General features: G+C 40.6%; 1 protein-coding gene across 3 annotated transcripts in view; it reads left to right on the top strand.

Annotated features, from left to right (window-relative positions):
• The window catches only part of LOC119734831 (mannosylglucosyl-3-phosphoglycerate phosphatase-like), a 66,944-nt gene that overhangs the window by 14,264 nt on the left and 33,575 nt on the right, over positions 1-19,105 (top strand). For all 3 annotated transcript variants that reach the window (XM_038208405.1, XM_038208407.1, XM_038208406.1), the window contains exon 3: positions 10,748-11,002. In XM_038208405.1, coding sequence (XP_038064333.1) covers positions 10,748-11,002 — 255 coding nt within the window. The remainder of the gene's footprint in view (positions 1-10,747; positions 11,003-19,105) is intronic.

Below are 19,105 nucleotides of genomic sequence, written 5' to 3' on the forward strand. Positions count from 1 at the left end.
ATATTTGAGTTCTCGCATAAATTAATAAAACTCTCTGAAGTTTTGAAATTTTAAAATTGGACACTACCTGTTATTTGTAGAGTTCAGGGTTGTTGTTAACTTCAATGCAGAACAAAGTTGGAAAAATTATCACTCTTTTCATAATTTGCATTTTAATCACGGTAACGGAATTACGCCTGGGCGGTAACGGAATTACGCCATAGGTTTACATGTAATAGGTAAATGCAATACATTAACATTGAATTCAACATAAACTCATCACAATACAAATTTTAGAAGTTTATAAAATGGCACAAGGGGAAAGCTAAGTGAAAATTAGCAGATCAAAATAGTAAATGTAGGCCTAAACATGTCTGGCCTAAACATGTCTGGGCTTCATTTTTTTAGGTCAAAGGTCAAGGTCAAATGAAAGCAGTCTGGTGATGGCTGCATTGCTGGTTAGCAATGTATATTTTTTTGTACCGAAAATCGAATTTTACTATGAACAATTGTATTATCAAATTTCACTAGTTTATCGTGCAAAATACAATAAAACTGTACTGGTTGGCATCTCTGAGCAAGGGAAGATCTTAAGAAAGTAAAGAAGTACAAGTACAGTCTGGTACTCAACTTTCATATACTTGTTGTGGAATATATTTTCTACGGGTACCAGACAATAGCTTTGGCAACACATATTTAAAGGGAATGTACATTGTACATCATTGGCTTTTGCTGTAATTTTTAGAAATGAACTATTTGAGGGGTTAGTATAATAGATCAAATATTGTTACACTGACATGTTTGAAGTTTTGTGTTCGAAAATGCTGGAAAAACCAAGAAAAACAAAACTGTTCAAGTAGTCTGGTTCCTTGACTCCACTAAAGATAAAATGGATCAATTTATACATGTAGATGCCGAAAAATTGTAGGGTAAGGGAACCAGTCTAGCTGGCCTGCACCCGTTTATGAATATGTAACCAATAGCAAACAAAATTTGGACTGAAAAAAGGGTACAGTTGGAGCAGAAGTTGCAAAATTGTTAGGTTTTTTTAACGGTGGTCTGCCGACCACCGTTGGAAATGTATACAAAAATACCATTTTCTTGAAAATGACTTCACACCAGGTGCCATAATTTTACACGATGCTTTAGACTGTCATTTACCAACACCCTAGTAAGGCATTTTGTAAAAACTTGGTAGTTTTATTTTTCGATGTTTGCAAATGTTGTTTATTCCCTTTAAGCATCCGAACAACTATTAGCATTTTTTAAATAGTAAAACAGAAATATTAATGGAACACCTGATTATTTTTAATTGTATAATACTAATAGCAAATTAAAAAGGGAAATAATTTAACTAAGTAATTTAGTATTTAAAGTTATTGTCCAAGGTTACATGAAAATTTCCTATTCAATATGTCATGTACATGAGCTGGAGGAAATGTGCATACTTTGTGCATGCGTAATTCCGTTACCGTAATTCCGTTACCACTTGGAAAAGTGCCAAGAAATTACTATTTTAAAGTTTTTATTTTTCATTTATGTTTATAGTAGGGTCTTTTCTCAACATACATGATTTGAAGAAAAAAAACAAGAACATTTGTGAAATAAGTAACTTTTGCCATTTTTTCGGTAACGCAATTACGTGCTAATTTTGACATTTTTAAATGAAGGCCTACACAGTATACATATATATATTTATATGTATAGATTTTTTATAATGACCCTGAGCAATGTTAGTAACTTGTAACATTATGAAATAAATCAAATTTTTTGCCCGTAATTCAGAAAGTAATACATAAACAAAATTTTATTTTTTTACCAAATCTAAAACGTTTTTAATCATAAGTTGCAAAAATAACTTTTTTTACCAGAAATATGTATTTTTTTTTCAATTTTGTTTTTTTGAACTGAATTCCCCATTTAATTGAGGTCTGGAAAAAGTACAAAAAAGGTTTAATATGTAAATATTTATTTTTGACATTTTTTGCTCTCCCATGGAGAATTGCCCATCTATCACGGTATCTTTTTTTAGCAATTTCTTTAAAGGTCTTTTCATTGTAACTTCCGGTCCGATGACGTAATCAATTCTTTTTTGCGCACAGGTCTTGTCTGCATTATGGTCATGATGTACATTAATTTTGAAGCGATTACCGTAAACTTCGCCATAGACATCAAGTGAAAATGTGTTTTTGACATTTTTTAACCTGCCGCTAAAGGGCGCTCCAACGCTTCATGGCGTCACCCATCATTTTTTGAAAAGGTCAATCCAGGCAGACACTAACATCGTGAAAAGCAAGTTCATTTCTTTTTCCACTTTCAAATTATTAGGCACTTCCGGTTTCGACCGGAAGGACGGGACACGTGATTTTACGCGCACAAGATAAAATGAAGAGCATGTAGTATCATGTCGATTCCCGCAAAATTCAGGTTCCGGTCTCTCACGGTTGATTTTATATTGAATTTCAAAGATTAAATCTATTATTTTTTGGAGTGACATCACGTGACCCACGATGACGTCATGATGACGTAATTGAAAAAAACTACATCTTCAGTGGGTTGTGCATTCATGTATTGACAGTTGAAGTTCATGTACGTTTTCATTTTGACAAACAGTTCCGGAGAAGAATTGTGTCTAGAAGAAATTTAAAAAACAACAAAATCAACTAGAGTTTGAGGAAAAACACACGGTGTTGGGCTAGAGGTTTTGCTTTTTTTTGCATTGTTGATTATTGTTGTTGATTGTTGATGTTAGTTGTTGATGTTGATGTTGATTGTTGATTGTTGATGTTGATTGTTGATTATAGTTGTTGGTAGTTGTTCATGTTGATGTCGATTGTTGATCGTTGATAATTGATTGTTGATATTGATTAACAATTATTGATGTAGATTGTTGATGATTGTTGATGTTGATTATTGTTGATGTTAATTGTTGATTGTGACTGTTGATGTTGATTACTGATGTTGGTTATTGATGTTGAATGTCAGATTGTTGATTTTAATTGTTGATGTTGATTGTTGATGTTGATTGTTGATTGTTGATGTTGATTGTTGATGTTGATTGTTGATGTAGATGTTGCTGTTGATGTTGATTGTTGATGTTGATTGTTGATTATTGATGTTAATGTTTATTGTTGATTGTTGATGTTGATTGTTGATGTTAATGTTGATTGTTGATGTTTATTGTTGATGTTGCTGTTGATTGTTGCTGTTGATTGTTGATGTTGATTGTTGATGTTGATGTTGAGGGTTGAGGGTTGAGGGTTGAAAAATAGCGCGTGGAGTTATTATACAAAGGATAGTTAAAAAGAGTCAGGTGAGGATCTGCACGCGCGTATGCTGCTGTACTATAAACTTATATAGTACATGTACAATTGTTACAATAACCCATATAATAGCTTAAATCTCTAAAAGTAAAGGTCGCACACCATTGGCGCAATACAAGATATTGCTCGCCATACCCTCTTGACCCCAATGTGCATGTTTTTAGAAAAAAGCGCCCAATTTAAAAAAGCGCCCAGTTGGGCGCTTTTGCCAGCCCGATTTTTTAGCTTCATATGACGGGAAGTTCCCTTTTACGCAATCGCAGCGCACTGTTTTTCGGGATTTTCCCTTTGTACGCAATTATCCCCATGTGCTGTACACGCAATGTACCTGGCATTAAATGAGCGTTTCAATGCGTAGGCGTGTTCAACTTCAAACTTCAAGGGGGCTGCAGGGCATCTTCTAGTAAACTTATTGTAACAAAACCTTAGGAAGTTTTAGACCTATTATTGAAGTGCCATTTAAAGCACAGAACTGGATTATATCTCGGACGGTTGATTTTTTAGCATTTTTCAAAGGAAAAGAGGTCTTTTCATTGTAACTTCCGGTCTGATGACGTAATCATTTTTTTTTCGCGCACAGGTTTTGTCTGCATTAAGGTCATTATGTATATTAATTTTGAAGCGATTACCGCAAATTTCGCCACAGACATCAACTGAAAATGCGTTTTGGACATTTTTTAACCTGCCGCTAGAGGGCGCTCGAACACTTGATGGCGTCACCGATTATTTTTTTGGAAAGATCAACCCACCCACAGGCTAACATCGTTGAAAGCAAGTTCATATCTTTTTCCACTTTTGAATTATTAGGCACTTCCGGTTTCGACCGGAAGGAAGGGTCATGTGATTTTACGCACACAAGATAAATTGAAGAGCATGTATTATCATATCCATTCCCGCAAAATTCAAGTTGCGGTCTTTCACGGTTGATTTTTTATTGAATTTCAAAGATTAAATTTATCATTTTTTGAAGTGACGTCACGTGACCCATGATGACGTCATGATAACGTAATTGCAAAAAAATACATCTTCAGTGGGTTGTGTTTTCATGTATTGACAATTGAAGTTCATGTCACTTTTCATGTTGACAAACAGTTCTGGAGAAGAATTTTGCTGAGAAGAACTAAAAAAAAAAAAAAAAAAAAAAAAACAATAATAGTAAACTCTTACAATAACAATAGGTGTTGGGCTCAGGCCCAACACCTAACTAGAGTTTGTGGGAACAAACACACGGTGTTGGGCCATTGTTGATGTTGACGTTGATTATTGATTGTTGATGTTGATGTTAATGTTGATTGTTGATTGTTGATGTTGATGTTGATGTTGATGTTGAGAGTTGAGGGTTGAGGGTTGAAAAATAGCGCTTGTAGTACAATCAGCAATGAACTCTCAAACTATTTAACTGTCAATGAAACAACATCAGAACGATCCAACGATATAACTACATTGATAAGCGAATTATTTGCAAATATTTAAGCGACGAAGAAGCAACCAGTGCAAAACCAAAATGGCACTCATTACACAACCAATCAAAGTGATCTTACTCAGCTGATAGTAGAAGTCAATTATCAGTTCAGTTTGTGGCCTCAAACTACTACAGTTCTCCCAAAATGAAGTGATTTCGATCAATAATTCTCTACAAAATAACAGCCGTCACGTCGCTTTTCACTTCCGTGTTCGATACTTGGTTACTGAAAAAGCGCCCTCCATCGGCACTTGCAAAAAATGTAAACAAACGTTCATTCATAAATTTTTCTGTCCGGAACAAACGTTTCAAGACGTAGGCGTCGTCAACTTCACATTTCAAGGGGGCTGTATGCAGTGGCGTAGCCACGGGGGGGCGTGGGGGGGGGGGGGGGGGTGACAGCCCCCCATGAAACCTTGTCGCCCCCCAGTCGCCCCCCCCCCCCACTGAGATTTTGAGTTTCACAAAAAATTATCATTGATCTACATGACGCCCCCCCCCCCATGAAATGTTCCAGCCCCCCCCCAGCGCCCCCCACTGAAAAATTCCTAGCTACGCCACTGGCTGCATGACATCTAAAAGTTCACTTATTAGCACGAAACTTGAGGAAGTTTTAGACCTACTTCTAATCTGCCATTTAAACCGACAAATCGAGATCAAATCCCTCAGGGTCGATTTTCCAGGAATGTTCAAAGGAAAAGAGGTCTTTCCCTCTAAATTCCGGTCTGATGATGTAATCAATTTTTTTTTCGCGCACAGGTCTTGTCTGCATTAAGGTCATCATGTATATTCATTTTGAAGCAATTACCACAAATTTTGCCATTTTTTAACCTGCCGCTAGAGGGCGCTCGAACTGTTCATGACGTCACTGATCACTTTTTAAAAAAAATGTCAACCATCCAGACACTAACATCATTGAAAGCAAGTTCATATCTTTTTTCCACTTTCAAATTATTAGGCACTTCCGGTTTGGACCGGAAAGAAGAGTCACGTGATTTTGCACGCACAAGATAAATTAAAAGTCATGTCTAATCATGTCGATTCCCGCAAAATTCAAGTTGCGGTCTCTGACGGTTGATTTTATATTGAATTTCAAAGATTAAATTTATTATTTTTTGAAGTGACGTCACGTGACCCGTGATGACGTCATAATGACGTAATTGCAAAAAAGCACATCTTCAGTGGGTTGTGCATTCATGTATTGACAATTGAAGTTCATATACATGTATGTTTTTCATTTTGACAAACAGTTCCGGAGAAGAATTTGCAAATTTTGCATAGGAGAAAAGTAAACAAACACAAAAATACACTAGAGTTTGAGGACAAACACACAGTGTTGGGCTAGAGGTTTGGCTTTTTCGCATTGTTGATTATTGTTGTTGATTGTTGATGTTGGTTGTTGATGTTGATTGTTGATTGTTGATGTTGATTGTTGATTATAGTTGATGGTACTTGTTCATGTTGATGTCGATTGTTGATTGTTGATAATTGATTGTTGATATTGATTAACAATTATTGATGTAGATTGTTGATGATTGTTGATGTTAATTGTTGATTGTTGATGTTGATGGTTTTTTTGGTTAATGATTGTTGATGTTAATTGTTGATTGTTGATGGTGATTGTTGATGTTGATTACTGATGTTGGTTATTGATGTTGAATGTCAGATTGTTGATGTTAATTGTTGATAGTTGATGTTGATTACTGATGTTGGTTATTGATGTTGAATGTCAGATATTTGATGTTAATTGTTGATAGTTGATGTTGATTGTTGATTGTTGATGTTGATTGTTGATTGTTGATGCTGATTGTTGATTGTTGATGTTGATTGTTTATGTTGCTGTTGATTGTTGATGTTAATGTTGATTGTTGATGTTGATTGTTGATTGTTGATGTTGATTGTTGATGTTGATTGTTGATTGTTGATGTTAATTGTTGATGTTAATGTTGATTGTTGATTGTTGATCTTGCTGTTGATTGTTATTGTTGATGTTGATGTTGATTGTTGATTGTTGATGTTGATTGTTGATTGTTGATTGTTGATTGTTGATGTTGATTGTTGATGTTGCTGTTGATTGTTGATGTTGATGTTGATTGTTGATGTTGATTGTTGATGTTAATGTTAATGTTGATTGTTGATTGTTGATGTTGATTTTTGATGTTGATGTTGATGTTGAGGGTTGAAAAATAGCGCGTGGAGTAATTATACAGAGGATAGTTAAAAAGAGTCAGGTGAGAATCTGCACGCGCGTATGCTGCTTAACTGTAAACTTATCTAGCACAATTGTTACAAAACCCATTAAATAGCTCATATCTAAAGTAAAGGTCGCACACCATTGGTGCAATACAAGATATTGCTCGCCATACCCTCTTTACCCCAATGTGCATGTTTTTAGAAAAAAACGCCCAATTTAAAAAAGCGCCCAGTTGGGCGCTTTTGCCAGCCCAATTTTTGAGTATCATATGACAGGAAGTTCCCTTTTACGCAATCGCAGCACACTGTTTTTCGGGACTTTCCCTTTGTAAGCAATTATTCCCATTTGCTGTACACACAATGTACGTGGCAATAAATGAGCGTTTCAATGCGTAGGCGTGTTCAACAAACTTCAAGGGGGCTGCAGGGCATTTTCTAGTAAATTTATTGTAACGAAACCTTGGGAAGTTTTAGACCTATTATTAAAGTGCCATTTAAAGCACAAAACTGGATTATATCTCTGAAGGTTGATTTTTTAGCAATTTTCAAAGGAAAAGAGGTCTTTTCATTGCAACTTCCGGTCTGATGACGTAATCATTTTTTTTTTCGAGCACAGGTCTTGTCTGCATTAAGGTCATTATGTATATTAATTTTGAAGTGATTACCGCAAATTTCGCCACAGACATCAACTGAAAATGCGTTTTGGACATTTTTTAACCTGCCGCTAGAGGGCGCTCGAAAACTTGATGGCGTCACCGATCTTTTTTTGGAAAGATCAACCCACCCACAGGCTAACATCGTTGAAGGCAAGTTCATATCTTTTTCCACTTTTGAATTATTTGGCACTTCCGGTTTTGACCGGAAAGAAGGGTCACGTGAATTTGCACGCACAAGATAAATTGAAGATCATGTATTGTCATGTCAATTCCCGCAAAATTCAAGTTCTGGTCTCTCAAGGTTGATTTTATATTGAATTTCAAATATTAAATTTATTATTTTTTGAAGTGACGTCACGTGACCCATGATGACCCAATTGCAAAAAAATCATCTTCAGTGGGTTGTGTTTTCATGTATTGAAGTTCATATCACATTTTCATTGACAATTGAAGTTCATATCACTTTTCATGTTGACAAACAGTTCTGGAGAAAAATTTTGCTGAGAAGAACTAAAAAAACCCAACAATAATAGTAAACTCTTACAATAACAATAGGTGTTGGGCTCGGGCCCACCTAACAAGAATATTAAACTCGTAGTTTTGGGCTAAAGCCCAACACCTAACTACCAATTTATTATGAAATACATGCACCTCACTTGACTGTAAGTTAATTCTTGTCTCAAGCAAAGCATCCTGTGAAATCATTGCGCCTGGTATGCTAGCATTTTCAAGAAAAGTGGAACTTTAAAACAATGAACAAGAATGTTCTAGTAATGGCAATTAAAAACTAGAGGCCTATGTCTGTTTCCAACAGAACATAGGGCTTTTCCGCATTATGTTTTAAAAAAAAATTGAGGTCATGTTTTTCTGTTTTTTGCCAAACTGTGTGCATTTACCTTTTGTCTAACAAACCTAATTCAAAAATAATTTTGATTTTGGAATATTGCGTTTGTGAGAAACGCCAAAAGTCTTCAAAATTTTAAAATATTTATATATATATAATCACAAGATGACGTCATGATGACGTCACCTCAATATTTATTTGTAACACATCCCGGCCTACCTCCATACCAAGTTTCAACCCAATCTGACTTACTGTTCATGAGATATAGGGGCTTAAACGATGACGTCACATCAGTGGCGAAGCCAGGAATATTTCAGTGGGGGGGGGGGGGGGGGGGGGGGGGGGGGGGGGGGCTGGAACATTTCATGGGGGGGGGGGCGTCATGTAGATCAATGATAATTTTTTAAGAAACTCAAAATCTCAGTGGGGGGGGGGGGGGGGGGCAACTGGGGGGGTGACAAGGTTTCATGGGGGGCTGTCGCCCCCCGCATGCCCCCCCCCGTGGCTACGCCACTGCGTCACATGTCTAATGATGACGTCATTGTAACAGTACTTTGCAGTGCTCATTATTTTTTTGTGGTTTTAGTCTGTACCAAGTTTGAAAAAAAATCGGATGAATACAAGTGTTCAATTTTGTAGGCAGAATATAATTGGCAATATTAAAAAAATCGTAAAAAATCTACCGATGACGTCATCGTGACGTCATTCAAGATTTTGTGTACTAGTGTTATTATCTACCCACCCACCAAGTTTCATGACGATTGAACATTCCCATGTGTTTCATAATAGCGCATTTTTGATGACGTCATCATGACGTCACACATTTTTCAAAATTTTACACATATACCTATTGCCTAACAAACCTAATACAAATAGAATTTTGAATTTAGCATATTGCGTTCGTGAGATATGGTTTAAAGGTCCAAAACTTCAGAAATCGATATAAAATCACATGATGACGTCTTGATGATGTCACTTCAGTTTTCGTCTATAACACATCCCGGTCTACTACATCCCAAGTTTCAACCCAATCGAACTTATGGTTCTCTAGATATAGGGTCTTAAAGTTTGCACATTTAAGATGACGTCACGTGACCCGTGATGACGTCATCATGACGTCACTCTTCGGTACACAATGTCACTATGGGGTCTTTATGTATGGGGTCATTATGTATATTAATTTTGAGGCGATTACCCCAAATTTCGCCACAGACATCAAGTGAAAAGGCGTTTTTGACGTTTTTTTACCAGGCGCTAGAGGGCGCTCTAACATTTATAACGTCACATGTAATATATTTCTAAAGTACAGCCTAGGCAGACACTCACATCGTTGAAAGCAAGTTCGTATCGTCTTTCAATTTCAAATAATTAGACACTTCCGGTTTCGATGCATGTTTAAATCCATGTTTGAAGGAAGGGTCACATGATTTTGCACTTAATACCGAAAATTACGACCCTGAAATATTATTTTGATTGCCATATGGGGTCTTTACATGGGACAAGTTTCATTAGAATACGAGTTTGTTTTAGGTCCAAAATGCCGCGGTGAATAAATGTGTACAAAGTCTATGGGATTTGGGGGTGGAACAAAAAGAAAAAAAAAAAAGAAAAAAAAGAAAAAAAAAAAATCGGAACAGAAACAATGCTTTTCCGCTTTCAGGCGGAAAGGCAAGGGAAAAAAAAAAAAATCAGAACAGAAACAATGCTTTTCCGCTTTCAAGCGGAAAAGCAAAAAATACTTTGGCACCAGTCCCTTTTAAACATAAATGGTAACATTGTTAAAAAAAATGGTGTATTTACAGTATAAACTGCCTAAAAGTTATCCAGGAAGGTACAAAAAAATGTAGGTACATGTAGGAAAATAGTTTTAGTTTGTAATTTGTCTATGTTCATCTATTCATCTTTTGTACTTATCTCTTTACTTTTGGGTATTTTTAACAGTATGCTGTTTAATTAACCTGTTTAATTGTTTCATGTTATTTATTTTGTATATATATTTATTGTTTCATTTGAGCAGGGTAGCCCAATCAGTTGTCTAAGAATTGTTCTCCCTGGGGGCCCTTAATTGACCAGTAACACACACACAAAAACATACATGGGGGAAGACTTTTTGGATTTTCAAAATAAACATCAATCTAAATAATTGGCAAAATGTGGCAGTAAAATGTTTGAGGCTAAAAAAAATCCAGGTAGGTCGGGTTACCGTTGACACATAATTGTGTTTTTTTTTATGCCTTAGGTTTCTTTCATGAAATTTGAACCCCACATCTTCCTTTTTTTTTCGTCTAAGGCCTGGATGGCTCCTCGCCCACCCCCAGCCACAAGTCGGCCCGCCAGCGCCAGCTCTCGGCCGACATAAGGGCCATGTACACCAGAGACAATGCGGTGAGTCTGACCCTCCTGCACTTCAACGACGTGTACAACGTGGAGCCCCGAGACTGGGAGCCGGTGGGCGGAGCAGCACGGTTCGCCACCATTGTCAAGGGTTTCCTGCCAGAGAACCCACTGGTCTTTTTCAGCGGAGACGCACTGAACCCATCCATTAGTAAGTGGTTGAACAGAAGACTGAGGGGTTTAGTCCACGCAGTGATGTAGTACTTGTGCTAGTTACACATACTCGAGTACGTTTTGAGAATTAATACTCGTACTCACACTCCTACTCGAATATCAAAATACTCTGGCTTGAATTCACGGTACCAGTTCTCAAGAAGCAAAGTACTTGGACTCGAAAAGTGCTCAAAATCTAAATAAGGGTGCTTAACAACTAACCTGATGAAGTTTTAGCTCAATGAATGTTTTATATTCGGAGAAAACAATATTCTAGATTCCATTACAGAAAATACCTCACCTCTGTTTACCTACATTTGCATATCAGCGCGCATGCGCACAAACATTCGCTGAAAAGAATAGCGCCCAAGCCACACCCTCATTGTCCACTGCATGCCCCACGCCCACAAAGGACCCTGTAACATAATAGCTCGTCCTAGTTTTTTCAGCGACGCGTAGCGTCAACACGTACAAATTAACCGTACTCGCTGTGCCTGTAAAGAACATGGCGGCCTCCGCCAAAAATAGTAAACTATTACTGTTAGCCCAAGTCGTTCTTCTAAAGGAAATTAAACCACCACCGTACACTCCAAGCGTGATATTTCCGCCACTACGACCGGATTTAATTCCCGGGTTCGACGGTAGGAAATACCGGGAACAGGCACGTCTCTCCAGCGAGAGTCACTGCAAGATTTCCGGAAAATCCCGCCACTACGACCGGGTCTACATGTAATTCCCGGGTTCGACGGTAGGATACACCTCGGGAACTAGCAATTCTCTCCAGAGAGAGTCACTGCTAGATTCCCGGAAAATCCCGCACATTCGACGGTCTACTAGTACTACAGCACATGCAAGCAGCGGAATCAGAGATCGTCACTCATGTGCTTGCGGGTAGGCGAGGCTTGGCGTTCGATACCCAATGGTCCCTCGGTAATTATAATTCGCCAGCCCGCCCGGTCACAGAGGCGGGGCACCACCCACCACCGCCTTCTTCATCAACACTACACGCAAGTACAGACGTACACCAGGATCAAGCTTTCCGGGCGAGCCCGAGATTTCTCCATCGCCTTCGACTGAATCAACACCAAGTGGACTTTTTCGTGTATTTTAAATATTTATCGTGTTCTTACGGTTTGATTTACTTTATTGTGAACACTGGATTAAATGAACTGAAATTTCAAAGTTTGATAACATTTACAAGGACGGGGCCATGCATGCCGCGCCACACGATATCGACACGTGGTGCGTGCGCGGTGCAGCATGGCTACATGTACATACATGTACACATGGAACCAGTCTTGCCATACGTACGTGGTTTTGCCCTACAGAGGGCGCACTTTCTTAAGTGACCTTCATGACTTTGCGTTACCGATGGGTACTCGTCGATCGTCTTGGGATTCCATTACAGAAAATACCTCACCTCTGTTTACCTACATTTGCATATCAGCGCGCATGCGCACAAACATTCGCTGAAAAGAATAGCGCCCAAGCCACACCCTCATTGTCCACTGCATGCCCCACGCCCACAAAGGACCCTGTAACATAATAGCTCGTCCTAGTTTTTTCAGCGACGCGTAGCGTCAACACGTACAAATTAACCGTACTCGCTGTGCCTGTAAAGAACATGGCGGCCTCCGCCAAAAATAGTAAACTATTACTGTTAGCCCAAGTCGTTCTTCTAAAGGAAATTAAACCACCACCGTACACTCCAAGCGTGATATTTCCGCCACTACGACCGGATTTAATTCCCGGGTTCGACGGTAGGAAATACCGGGAACAGGCACGTCTCTCCAGCGAGAGTCACTGCAAGATTTCCGGAAAATCCCGCCACTACGACCGGGTCTACATGTAATTCCCGGGTTCGACGGTAGGATACACCTCGGGAACTAGCAATTCTCTCCAGAGAGAGTCACTGCTAGATTCCCGGAAAATCCCGCACATTCGACGGTCTACTAGTACTACAGCACATGCAAGCAGCGGAATCAGAGATCGTCACTCATGTGCTTGCGGGTAGGCGAGGCTTGGCGTTCGATACCCAATGGTCCCTCGGTAATTATAATTCGCCAGCCCGCCCGGTCACAGAGGCGGGGCACCACCCACCACCGCCTTCTTCATCAACACTACACGCAAGTACAGACGTACACCAGGATCAAGCTTTCCGGGCGAGCCCGAGATTTCTCCATCGCCTTCGACTGAATCAACACCAAGTGGACTTTTTCGTGTATTTTAAATATTTATCGTGTTCTTACGGTTTGATTTACTTTATTGTGAACACTGGATTAAATGAACTGAAATTTCAAAGTTTGATAACATTTACAAGGACGGGGCCATGCATGCCGCGCCACACGATATCGACACGTGGTGCGTGCGCGGTGCAGCATGGCTACATGTACATACATGTACACATGGAACCAGTCTTGCCATACGTACGTGGTTTTGCCCTACAGAGGGCGCACTTTCTTAAGTGACCTTCATGACTTTGCGTTACCGATGGGTACTCGTCGATCGTCTTGGGATTCCATTACAGAAAATACCTCACCTCTGTTTACCTACATTTGCATATCAGCGCGCATGCGCACAAACATTCGCTGAAAAGAATAGCGCCCAAGCCACACCCTCATTGTCCACTGCATGCCCCACGCCCACAAAGGACCCTGTAACATAATAGCTCGTCCTAGTTTTTTCAGCGACGCGTAGCGTCAACACGTACAAATTAACCGTACTCGCTGTGCCTGTAAAGAACATGGCGGCCTCCGCCAAAAATAGTAAACTATTACTGTTAGCCCAAGTCGTTCTTCTAAAGGAAATTAAACCACCACCGTACACTCCAAGCGTGATATTTCCGCCACTACGACCGGATTTAATTCCCGGGTTCGACGGTAGGAAATACCGGGAACAGGCACGTCTCTCCAGCGAGAGTCACTGCAAGATTTCCGGAAAATCCCGCCACTACGACCGGGTCTACATGTAATTCCCGGGTTCGACGGTAGGATACACCTCGGGAACTAGCAATTCTCTCCAGAGAGAGTCACTGCTAGATTCCCGGAAAATCCCGCACATTCGACGGTCTACTAGTACTACAGCACATGCAAGCAGCGGAATCAGAGATCGTCACTCATGTGCTTGCGGGTAGGCGAGGCTTGGCGTTCGATACCCAATGGTCCCTCGGTAATTATAATTCGCCAGCCCGCCCGGTCACAGAGGCGGGGCACCACCCACCACCGCCTTCTTCATCAACACTACACGCAAGTACAGACGTACACCAGGATCAAGCTTTCCGGGCGAGCCCGAGATTTCTCCATCGCCTTCGACTGAATCAACACCAAGTGGACTTTTTCGTGTATTTTAAATATTTATCGTGTTCTTACGGTTTGATTTACTTTATTGTGAACACTGGATTAAATGAACTGAAATTTCAAAGTTTGATAACATTTACAAGGACGGGGCCATGCATGCCGCGCCACACGATATCGACACGTGGTGCGTGCGCGGTGCAGCATGGCTACATGTACATACATGTACACATGGAACCAGTCTTGCCATACGTACGTGGTTTTGCCCTACAGAGGGCGCACTTTCTTAAGTGACCTTCATGACTTTGCGTTACCGATGGGTACTCGTCGATCGTCTTGGGATTTCTCCAAACTTTTTGTAGGATTTTGGGTTCCTTTTTAACTCGGGGACTAGGATTCCATTCTACCGTGGATTTTTCATCCAAGGTACACACCGTCGTGAGGTTTTTCAACATGACTTCAGCAGTTAATCTTACCAACTGCTCGACTGTCCACGGCACTGGGATTTGACCCGGCGCGGACCGCCTTCCGAGCCCAGCCTGTTTGTGGTTCCAACTTGCGTTTTCAATTGGACTCGGACGGAGGATTGACTTCGGTCATTAGGGCCGATTGGATTGTGATTACTTATCCCTTGGAGTCGTCTCCCATGTTCGAGATTGCCTTCTGGGTTTTCTCTTATAATGTTATGTATTCAGTGAAAATGCGTGATAACACTACAGCCTTTCCATTAGCAGCACTCGACCGGCTATCGGTAAGTTTTCAGATTCTCCATCCTATAGCAGTGGGTTGGTCCTTTTCAGCATGTTCATATTACAGGCTCACATGTTTCTACGTTGTTGTGTAGGAGGACTCCTTTTTCGGATTCTTTGATATTCTATCATTTGAATATCTTGCTTAGCTGGCCTGTTTATATTCATCAGCCTATTGGGATGGTTCGTTGATTTTTACAATAGACCAAGGATTACTGCCTTACTCCTCGATCTTTCTAATGCCACGGGGCCTTCACAGAATATTCTTCTTTGTCTGGTGCCCATGCAAGTTGCCATGATATCTCCCTTAACTGATACAGTTTTTATTGGAGATTTTATCATTCTGCTTTATTGTCTAGATTGGTGGAATTGCATTTGTACTATTTGCAAATTCTGGCTATTTGGCATTCTTGTCTTGAATTAATATTGCTTTGCATATAGCAAGACTATGGTGCAGGATTCCATACTTTGAGATAAGTTAATCCTCATAGGTGCTTGGCATGCATGTACATCTTCTATGTCGGTCTCCAACAGGGTCTCAAACCAGCATGATTCAGCTAGGAGTGTGTAGACTGGCCTTCTCTCCATCCTTGGCTTACAGCAGAATCTCGACATATCTCCACTGCTTTGAGTCTTTAGAACAAGTATTTGTCCTACAGAGTCCGGCCAGATGTGTGGTTTTATGTAACTTCATACATAACGGGGTTGTCAGACACTTCTTCGAAGCATTGTTCAGAATTCTTATCTACCTCGGTTCTCCCTGACCACGAGCTTCTGCCTCAACATGCACTGGTTTGTTGCTTTAGAGAAGGTTATCTTTCCTTAAGGAAGGATCTATACCAGGATACTTCCAACTGGATCAGGTTTCGGCTTACTGTGTAATTGTAATTGTAATTGTTCTTTATTACAGTGGGGGTCTCCACGCGATAAGCTTATGCTTTTGGAGACCTCCATCCAGCCATACACAATAATTCAAATGTTGAGTAATATTATTATGTACTTGTATGCGTTGGGAAAATTAAAGATTTGATTGATTGATACTTCAACCTTTTCTCAGTCAGTAGCAGTCTGACGAATGGCGGCCCATTATCAGACTCGACATGCAACAAGGAATTCAGATGGAAATGATTTCTACTTCCCTTCAGTCTCTTGAGACAGTTGGTTTGCTGCTTCCATCTATCATTGGGATACTAATGTCCTTGTACAGTACCCATGCATGGATCATCAGGAGTTCCGCATACCTACAGGGTTTCGCTACAGACATTTGGATTTTCACAGCTCCTTTGGTTCTTTATAAGAATCACCGTTGTGACAACATTCCTTTTTACAACATTGCTGTGGTACTTCGATATTAGGCTACAGCATACCTTACATGTAAATGTATCTCCAGTTTAGCCTTTAACAGTCTACCAAACTCGCACTTGAGGTGGTTTTTCATTTTCAGCATTAAGCTCCTTCAACTTTGTTTCAGGCTTTACTGGGAAAGGTTCAACACAATGTGATGACATCAGAACCTTCTGGCATCTTGATGATAGACCTAGTTCCCTAGTGCATGACACACAGAAGCTCTGCGCAGCCCTTCCTTTGGCTTCCCATCTACGCTAAGGGTCTCCTCCTAAGGGATTCCAGTTACCCATTTTAGCTATGACCTACTGCACCTTTTAGGACTATGTACCGGGTAACTACATCTTCTACCATCGCATTGGGTATCTCGGACAGGGTTTGAGATTCCATCTGGATGGTCATTTAATACCTAGCACTTGGCCAACTATAGAAAGCCAGTTGCATTCCTTCAACTAGAGCTATTGACAGTGCTCAAGACCTTGCATTTGCTCATCCAAAGTCATAATCAAGCTTGTCTTGGTCCGGATGGACAATTCCACAGTTCAGATGTAGTGTACTACATGCTTCTTCCGGGGAACTCGCTCTTTCTTCTTGCCTGTCCACTTTAGAGACACCCAGTTGGCTGTTGCTTTAACGTTTCACCTGGTCAGAAAGAAGGTGTTGAATTCACTTCAACAGAATTATTCTTCTCCCGTCAGTATTCAGACAAAGGTCCTCAACATTCTCAGTTTGCTACCAGTACTTGCATCTGTCTACAGGTATTTGCATCCCTTCCAGGCTACCAGCTTCCAATTCCAGCCTTTCGCCAAGTTTATACTCATCCTATAGTCCTCTGATCTAGCAGAATCCTTCAGCTTCAACGGCAGGAATCCATACATGTAGCTCCTTTTTGGCCACAGCAGCCATAATCCCTTTACTCCTGGACCACCTTAGTCTCACAACAGTAATTCTACACGCAGACACAACTACATGTACTCTCCATCTTGTGCCTGGATGCTTTCATTATCTGAAAGCTACAGTCTTTACAGTCAGATGCAAGTTGATTCCCCATGGGGTATGACAGTAGCTGCCAATCCCCGATCTGCATCTACACCTTCATTTGGGATTTCGCTGACAGTCTTTCAATCCAGTTTCAGATATCTACTGTCCAGGGTTACTGATGAGCCATAATTGTAGTCCTCTATCAGGGTTCCAATGATACATCGACAGTTTCCTCAAAATCACTCTGATACACGGCAGGTTTATCAGTTGACCGCCTACTGTAAAGTACCGGTAGATAGGCCTACCATCTTTGGATCCAAGTATCATCATTGGGTCACTCGCCTTAGCCCCATGCGGAACCAACAGGTACATTGCAACTCTCCTTTCTGTCAGGTTGCGAAACCCATATTCTTACTGGCTGCTGCAGTTGCTTGCCTTAAGAAGGGAATTTCACTAAGTTACCAGGTCATAGCCATTGGCACAGGACTGCATTTACTTTATTCCATAGGTGAAGTTCAACATACGGAATAAATCAACTTATTTTCAGACCAGATATTTCCGGCCAAGTTGACATCCTCTCCACTAGTAGTGGATATGGTGGTGCCCCATGCGAGCTCTGCAGAACTACAATGCTCGCACTGATGGCCTTCAAGAGGCTTCATCATCAAGCAAATGCTCGTACAGTCATCTAGCATCATCTTCAAGCCTCTGTGACCACGATCGCTCGATGGATTTCGGTGGCCATACAATGCCATTCCGACCATCGAGGATCGAAATCAGGAGCCCACGAGACACGCAGCATGTCGACTTCATGGGCCCATCTGCTTGGAGTTCCTCTTTCAGAGATTATGAAAGCGGCCTGCTGGAAAAATCCTTCGACTTTCACATCATGCTACCTGAAGGATGTCGTGCAAGCGGAGGGACACATGGGCAAGAAAGTCCTCCAAGAAACAGCCCGCTCAGCCCGCACAGCTCCTTTGAAATAGATAGGCAGCTCCCGGGTATGTCTAGACAACCTTTGCATGTTATTTAGAATTGCATGTAGGCCTAGTTTAGACTTTCAAGTACCACTGCATGTCCCTTCCCCCCCCCTTGGAACTTTCGGTGCTACTCTGCAAATGTAGGTAAACAGAGGTGAGGTATTTTCTGTAATGGAATTCCTAAAATCCAAAGGGATTTTCCATTCTAGTAAGAAAATACTCACCTCTGTTTACCATCCCTCCCTTTATAAAAAAAAAAAAAAAAAAAAACTAGGACGAGCTATTATGTTACAGGGTCCTTTGTGGGCGTGGGGCATGCAGTGGACAATGAGGGTGTGGCTTGGGCGCTATTCTTTTCAGCGAATGTTTGTGCGCATGCGCGTTGATATGCAAATGTAGGTAAACAGAGGTGAGTATTTTCTTACTAGAATGGAAAATCCCTTTGGATTTTAGGAAATCTCGATTTCAAATCAAAAGTTGCCGAGTCATGTTTTGAATTTGCGCCCGAAATCAGTGCCCAGGGCACATTTTCATTCAGCTGATTGCAGCTTCGCGATGTCACAGACGGAACCGACGAATTATAGCACGTCGGCTCGCGTGTGTGTCGTGTTGGCGCTTGTGCGCACCCATTCACCGCTTCACTAAAATAGAAACAAACTGCTAACGGAAATCTCCAAAAATGCTTTTGAAATGACCTTCTTTTATTGTTTTCTTCAAAATGACAGCATGCCAGAAAGAACAATTTTGAAGGGAG

The sequence above is a fragment of the Patiria miniata genome, unplaced genomic scaffold, assembly GCF_015706575.1.
Source record: "Patiria miniata isolate m_02_andy unplaced genomic scaffold, ASM1570657v1 HiC_scaffold_28, whole genome shotgun sequence".
NCBI classification, from domain to species: Eukaryota; Metazoa; Echinodermata; class Asteroidea; order Valvatida; family Asterinidae; genus Patiria; species Patiria miniata.